We start from the raw sequence: 7,687 nt of genomic DNA on the forward strand, positions 1-7,687 counted from the left end.
CTGATATTAGGTAGGACTGCTATGCTGCAAAATTCAGTTTATTAACGTCCATTTATTTTTCTACTTCTATTTTTCAATACGTATACCGTTAAAACCGTTTCAGATAATGTACACGTTCTCTTTTTCAATTTACTTCATCTGGTAATTCCACAATGGCCCTAACCAACAAATTTAAAATTTTACCATAGAAATAGAAAAATTTATTTTTACATTCAATACATGCAGAAGATGCTGGCATAACTCCGTTGTTATTGGTTATAACACTCTAAAATTTTTACTTGGGGTGTAAAAACCGTAGTTTTCAAAAATCGTATACCATGGTTCTAGCCATTTTTTAAAAGCCCAAGAATTTAAAAAAAACTTAATTCCTATTTTGTTTTAAAGTTTTTAATCACAAACAAAAATTACTTAACATTACTGAAAATTGCCAGCTTCAACTGCAAATATCTTCGGACAAAGTTAAAATTGGTCCGGAGTAATTTTTCGGTTTTTCGCAAAAATTTTTCCGACTTTTACCGAAATTCACTTCTGTGAGATGCGTCATATAGGTGAGCAGCAGTAACCGCACGTTACCTGACAAGACGAAGAATATTTCATACTAATTGCAAGCAAGAGTTCAAACTTTTCCTCAGCAGTGGTATTCCAAACTTCGGAAACGGCAGCCCCCAACTTAAACTCGGCGAGAGTCATTTGCTTAAAGTTAATTAAGTTAAACATTTCTTTCAATGTTTTTCCTGGATCTGCATTTTCGACATTTGTTTCATTAGAATCGTCTATCTGGCTTGTGGTGAGTTTAAATTCCTTTATTTTTTGTCGGTGTATCTTAGTATAGTTTTCAATTAAACAAAAGCGTTCTGTTTCTTTAAATTTACAAGCAAACACCTTTAGCAGTTCGTAGAAATATAGTGGATCCAAATCATATACTGACGTATTAGTCAATAACTCATTAGATGCATACGGGAATTTTTGTTCAATACTAGCCCAAGTATAAGTTGAACCATTATTCACGTATGAAGTAAACCGCCGCCCCAACTTATTTTGGTATTCAAAACATTGTAAGAAATCATCAAAGCTTGTATGCTTTTCGGTAATAGTTTTTTCCATTTTGATATGGCAAGCATTTAGAAGTTCGTCGAGCATATAATAATCCGCCAGATATGCGACATGCTTCAAACGCTTCAAGTTTAAGCTTTCAATTGAATCGGTTTTTTTGAAATAAATACACTCTAGCACTGCTTTAAAGTCAATGAAATCCAATACATTTTCCAAAGGTATATTGAAACTCTCGTCTGCTTCTTTGTAATTACCGCTGAACATACTTTCAAAGACAGTAGACCCACGCGCCAGTACAGATTTATGCGCTTTAATAACCTTAGAGTTCCTTCCTTTTCCTATTACAAAGCTGCAATCTGCCCGCGAAGTTTTTAGGTAGCTTAACTTTTCGCTATAGCTGGAGTTGTAAATGCATATGTAAGTTATTTAACAAATGATTATATTGATATTAATTTACCTTAAACTATCCCAGTTCTCCATAATCATAGTGTACCTATACAAGTGTGTCAACTAAGCGATAAACGTCATAGATTAGATTGATACGAAGGTTTTGCTTACGCTCTCATATTTTCGCTCTCATGAGGGATTTATCTTCTAGTTGTTGCTGGCAACAATCACAGATAAATCCCTCGCGCCAGCTGAAGCGGGTGCCAGAACAAAAAATGTGCCAGCCAAAACGAAAAACGTGACAAAAATTTTGGTAAACTTTAGTTTGACCTACAACTGTAGAATAGCGCTCAAAAATTATGGGAAAAAGGATAAAAATACTTGTTTTAGTGTAAGTATTATTGGTTCGAAGGCGGAGGGTAAATATTATTTCCCATTCAAAAGTTATCACTAAAAATAGGTTTTGTAAATATGAACTCCCGATGCAACCAGTCCATTTTGATCACAGAACCTGGAACGCCAGACATGTAGGATAAGCCCTATCCATTAAATAATGTTAACTATTATATTGTCACGGATATTAGCATCACTAAATTATCCCATCACTAAGGCGATGCTAAGGCCATGCCAAGCAGCATTTACGTTAATAATTAAATCAAGTATACACATATATAAGGCAGCCCAGAGAATTGTCACACACAGATGCATTTACTTATATGCCTATGTGCGCGCGGGAGACTGTAAACTACAAACATTCACATCAATAATTCAATCTTTATGTATCTACATAAACGAATAAATAATTGCGTCTACACATATGTACGTATACGAGCAGCGGAGCGGCAATGCACAAACACATGCATATATCTTATCTGAGTTGTCACAAGAGAGAGCAATAATTTGTGCACGTAGTTGTGGCTGGCGATTTTGTAGCCGAAACAACTAGTAAGTTCTGGAAATCGAAGAGCCTAGAAGTATGCAGCGTAAACTATAAAAGCGGGGCAAGCAAGTAAGAAGTAATTCAGTTTGATTTGAGATTTGGATTAAGCGCTATCTAGCGAGCTATAGCATTATTATTTTGAATAGTAGAGTTTCATTTGAGCTGTCAATCAGTTTGGTTATTAAGTAAGCTGTTCGTTGCAAAGTACAAGTGTTATTGTGAAGTACTTGAATAAAGGCCATTTTGCATTATTACATATTGGAGTTATTTATTCAACAGTTTAGCGATACGAACTTAGCGGAGGATTGGAAATAAGAGGATTTGCAAGTAAATTCGTTACAATATCATAGGTGCGATTTACTGAAATTTCAAAAGAATATATGGTTTTCTTACTTACTTACTTACTTAATTGGCGCTTAACCGTCTAAACGGTTATGGCCGTCCAACAAGGCGCGCCAGTCGCTCCTTAGCTCCGCCAACCGGCGCCAGTTGGTCACACCAAGGGAGTTTAAATCGTTTTCCACCTGGTCCTTCCAACGGAGTGGGGGCCGCCCTCTACCTCTGCTTCCATAGGCGGGTTCCGATAGAAACACTTTCTTGGCCGGAGCATCATCTTTCATTCGCATAACATGGCCTAGCCAGGTTTTCACTGCGAGTTAAATGCGTTACAATATTTGACTAATTAATTTAATCGAAATGTAAATTTTACCTAGATTTGTTTATATTTAACTCTAACTAGTCGTATTATTGTAAAATAACTTTAAGGAAATAAACATTTTACGACTATCATTTTATTAAATGATTGAAACTATAATCGCCGAAATGTATGTCAAAAATCCCCATTTTCAGATCTATTCATTTTTGTTTGGAGTGGCATCATTGATAAATGTTATAAAAAATGTGCATTTTGACAGCGCTCTCTCGAAACAAAGAGTTGCAAATCCATTCATCTATGATAAACGTCAAAACTACAAACAGCCTCGCTCACCTGATGCCATGGTTCTACCATAGATTAGATTGATACGAATCTTTTGCTTAAGCTCTCATATTTTCGCTCTCACGAGGGATTTATCTTCTAGTTGTTGCTGGCAACAATCACAGATAAATCCCTCGCGCCAGCTGAAGCGGGTGCCAGAACAAAAAATGTGCCAGCCAAAACGAAAAACGTGCCAAAAATTTTGGTAAACTTTAGTTTGACCCATAACTGTAGAATAGCGTTCAAAAATTATGGGAAAAAGGATAAAAATACTTGTTTTAGTGTAAGTATTATTAGTTCGAAGGCGGAGGGTAAATATTATTTCCCATTCAAAAGTTATCACTAAAAACAGGTTTTGTAAATATGAACTAGTCCATTTTGATCACAGAACCTGGAACGCCAGACATGTAGGATAAGCCCTATCCATTAAATAATGTTAACTATTATATCATAGGTCCGATTTACTGAAATTTCAAAAGAATATATGGTTTTCACTGCGAGTTAAATGCAGTTACAATATTTGACTAATTAATTTAATCGAAATGTTAGCTTTACTTAGATTTGTTTATATTTAACTCTAACTAGTCGTATTATTGTAAAATAACTTTAAGGAAATAAATATTTTACGACTATCATTTTATTAAATGATTGAAACTATAATCGCCGAAATGTATGTCAAAAATCCCCATTTTCAGATCTATTCATTTTTGTTTGGAGTGGCATCATAGATAAATGTTATAAAAAATGTGCATTTTGACAGCGCTCTCTCGAAACAAAGAGTTACAAATCCATTCATCTATGGTTCTACTATATACATAATTGAACCATGGCTGATGCAAATCTCAGGTCTAGAGTTACATTTTTGGTACGTAGGAGTACTTCAAGCTGAGTTGCATTTCATAGTTTAATAAAACTTTGTAGTATTTACAGATGAAATATGCCATCATCCGGTGGCAAAATCCTGCGCCAGATAAATAATTTTGCATGTAAATGCAACAACAACGATTTGAGCCAGATAAATCCAGATAGAAGTCTTGTTCAATTTGTGAGCGAGATAATTTGTTAATTACTTGTCTTTAGTTTGGCAACGCTGCCTTTGATAAACCTACTTTTTCAAAAATAGATGTTGTTGTTATTGTAGCAATGCTTCGCCCCACCTAATAGCCTCGACCGATCACAAATTGTCCTCAATATCCTCTAACGGGAGTCCAAGGAAACTTGCCGTTTCAACAGGGGTGGACCATAAGGAAAGAGGTGTTAGAGGCGTTGGTTCCACATTACAATTAAAGAGATGGTTGGTGTCATGTGGGGACACATTGCAACCGGGGCATACATTTTGTATGTTGGGGTTGATTCTGGATAGGTAAGAGTTTAACCTGTTACAGTATCCAGAACGAAGTTGAGCAAGAGTGACAAGCGTTTCCCTGGGGAGTATGCGTTCCTCTTCCGCGAGTTTTGGATACTTTTCTTTAAGTACTGGATTCACCGGGCAATCCCCGGCATAAAGGTCCGACGCCTGTTTATGGAGTTCACCAAGGATCTGCTTGTGTTTTTTCGCTTCACACGGCTGGTTCTCAGGTGCCGTAATTCCTCAAAATGCTTACGGAGATGACTCCTTAAGCCCCTAGGCGGTGCTGGTTCATCAATCAGATGTCTGTTAGGATGCTCAGGTTTCTGGGTATTCAACAGGAACTGTTTGGTCAGCATCTCATTTCTCTCCCTGGTGGGGAGTATTCTCGCCTCATTATGCAGATGGTGTTCTGGGGACATAAGAAGACAGCCCGTGGCGATTCTGAGAGCAGTATTTTGGCAGGCCTGTAGTTTCTTCCAGTGGGTAATTTTTAGGCTTAGCGACCATATGGGTGACGCGTAGCACGTAATCGGCTGGCTAATTGCTTTGTATGTAGTCATGAGCGTTTCTTTATCTTTTTTCCAGGTACTGCCAGCGAGGGATTTGAGGATTTTGTTACGGCTCTGAATTCTCGGAACAATTGCGGCTGCGTGCTCACCAAAATGTAGATCCTGATCAAACGTCACACCCAAGATTTTGGGGTGTAGGACAGTCGGTAGCGTAGTGCCATCGACGTGGATGTTCAAATGGTCGACATTTGGGACGTCCATGTTGTAAATAACGTCGCGGAAGATTTAGTCGGTGATAATGCCAGGTTTCGCGAGGCGAAAAAACTGGAGAGATCAGGGAGGTAGCCGTTTATTTTATTGCATAGCGCATCGACCTTTGGGCCTGGGCCTGTGGCCATTATTGTGCAGTCATCCGCGTAGGAAACGATTGTGACTCCTTCCGGTGGTGAAGGTAGCTTAGATATGTTGAAATTAAACAAAAGTGGGGATAGGACACCACCCTGTGGCACCCCTTGTTTAATTCTCCTTGGTTTTGATGTTTCGTTTCTAAATTGCATCGATGCCTGCCGACCACCCAGATAATTTGCGGTCCACCTTTTAAGACATGGGGGAAGGGTAGACCCTTTCAGGTCTTGCAGTAACGAGACATGGTTGACCGTATCAAAAGCTTTTGATAGGTCTAGCGCTACGGGTACTGTTCTATGGTGGGGGTATTGATTTAAACCACAATTTATCTGGGTGCTAATGGCATTTAGCGCGGTGGTAGTGCTATGGAGTTTTCTGAAGCCATGCTGATGAGAGGCTAGCTACAAATTTGCTTGGAAGTAGAGGAGCAAAATAGCTTCAAGCGTCTTTGCCACTGGCGATAGGAGAGATATCGGACGATACGACTCACCTATGCCAGCTGGTTTCACAGGCTTTAGTAGAGGGACCACCTTGGCCATTTTCCATTTCTCGGGTATGACAAAGGTGGAAAGAGACAGGTTGTAGACATGCGCTAAATATTTGAAACCCTCTTTCCCTAGGCTTTTAAGCATCGGCATGGCTATGCCGTCTGGGCCCACTGCTTTGGATAGTTTAGCGCGACCAATGGCGTCCTCAACCTCTCTAGGGGTGATGGTGATTGGTGACGCGCTGAATTTGTGTTTATGTGCGTGTCTATTGGCTCTCCGTCTATCTTTGCCGACCGTAGGATGCATTATATATTGTCGGCAGAAAGCGGCCGCGCATTTTTTCGCATCCGACAGCACTTTGTCGCCAAAGGCGATGGAAACTTTGTCTTTTTGCTTAGTCCGATTCGATAGGGACTTTACGGTGGACCAAATTTTACCCACACCGGTAGAGAGGTTAAACCTCTTAGGTGCTCCTCCCATTTCTCCCGCTTGTGTTCGTCCACAAGCAATCTGATGCGTTGGTTTATATCCCTTATTTGGGGGTCGCCTGGATCAAGCTGTCTTATAAGGTCACGTTCTCTCGCTAAGTTTGCGGCCTCCGCCGGGAAGTGGGCCGGATTTCGGGAATTCTCCCGGCGGGAATTAAACGTGCCAAGGCGAATTCAATGACCTTACGGAAGGCACGCTCCTCTTGGGGGGCGTCATTCGGGTAGGGAGGGCAGCAAAGCGGTTGTCTGTAAAAGACTTATATTCTTCCCAATTTCCTTTTTTGAAGTTTATGAGAGTGCGTTTTTCGGTGACGATGAAGTTGGCGGTACGTTCGAGCGAAATAAGTATGGGCAGGTGGTTAGATGCCAATGTTACCATCGGCTGCCAGTTGACGCAGTTTACGAGTTCACGATTGAGATATCTGGCGAACTGTGACAGTTTCCTACCATACGTGTGGGGGTGTCTCCTTTTATTGTGCAGAACGTCGTTTCTTCTATTTGATCAAAAATAGATGTCGCTGCTTAGTCTTTCGCCGTATGAGTTACATGAAAAACAGCAGCGACATCTGCCTATCATATTTCACGTGTGCGAAAATATCACGACATCTGCTTCTCAAGTCTCTCAATTATCCAGAGCATTCCTGTGAGAATTGAGCGTGAGCCGGAACTGTAAAACTCACTGGATGACGGCAAGTGTTTACATCCTCAATGCGCTACCTCCCTTCAAAAATCGTGAGACCAAAGCAAAGAGGATAAAGACAATTGTATTCATCCTCTTTGATTCAGCAGAGACCAAGGCGAATCTATGAATTCGCCTTGGCAGAGACAGCAAGAAAAGAGGGTGAACAAAGAGGATAAATATAATAAGAGCCGTCACTCGTTATTTTTTAGGCATTTAGTCGATGTAAACTGTGAGGTAGTCGCTACTTTTGTTTTATGAGGAACATTTTTGAATTGCCTTCCATTTATCCATAGCGGAACGATACAAGGTGGCAGCATGGTGACATACCTACAAACATAAATAAAAATTTCATGTACTTTGTTTTGTAAATTCGATGGACAAATGTCAAAATCGTACTGCACCGTATTT

At 39.8% G+C, this 7,687-nt stretch overlaps 1 protein-coding gene across 1 annotated transcript; it reads right to left on the reverse strand.

Annotated features, from left to right (window-relative positions):
• Positions 1-371: 371 nt before the first annotated feature.
• LOC137247805 (BTB/POZ domain-containing protein 3-like) lies at positions 372-1,613 on the reverse strand. Its single transcript, XM_067778751.1, has 2 exons — positions 1,511-1,613; positions 372-1,450 (listed from the first exon to the last, which is right to left on the reverse strand). The coding sequence occupies exons 1-2, from the start codon at positions 1,537-1,539 to the stop codon at positions 541-543; spliced, it is 939 nt and encodes a 312-aa protein (XP_067634852.1). The 5' UTR covers positions 1,540-1,613; the 3' UTR covers positions 372-540.
• Positions 1,614-7,687: the final 6,074 nt, after the last annotated feature.

The sequence above is a fragment of the Eurosta solidaginis genome, chromosome 4 (genome assembly GCF_040869045.1).
Source record: "Eurosta solidaginis isolate ZX-2024a chromosome 4, ASM4086904v1, whole genome shotgun sequence".
In the NCBI taxonomy this organism is placed as follows: domain Eukaryota; kingdom Metazoa; phylum Arthropoda; class Insecta; order Diptera; family Tephritidae; genus Eurosta; species Eurosta solidaginis.

Excerpts from the sequence above, each read along its gene's own strand:
- LOC137247805 (XM_067778751.1), bottom strand. The coding sequence starts at position 1,539 with ATGATTATGGAGAACTGGGATAGTTTAAG. Across the intron at positions 1,451-1,510 it reads GAGAACTGGGATAGTTTAAG|CTATAGCGAAAAGTTAAGCT; the intron begins GTAAATTAATAT and ends TTACAACTCCAG.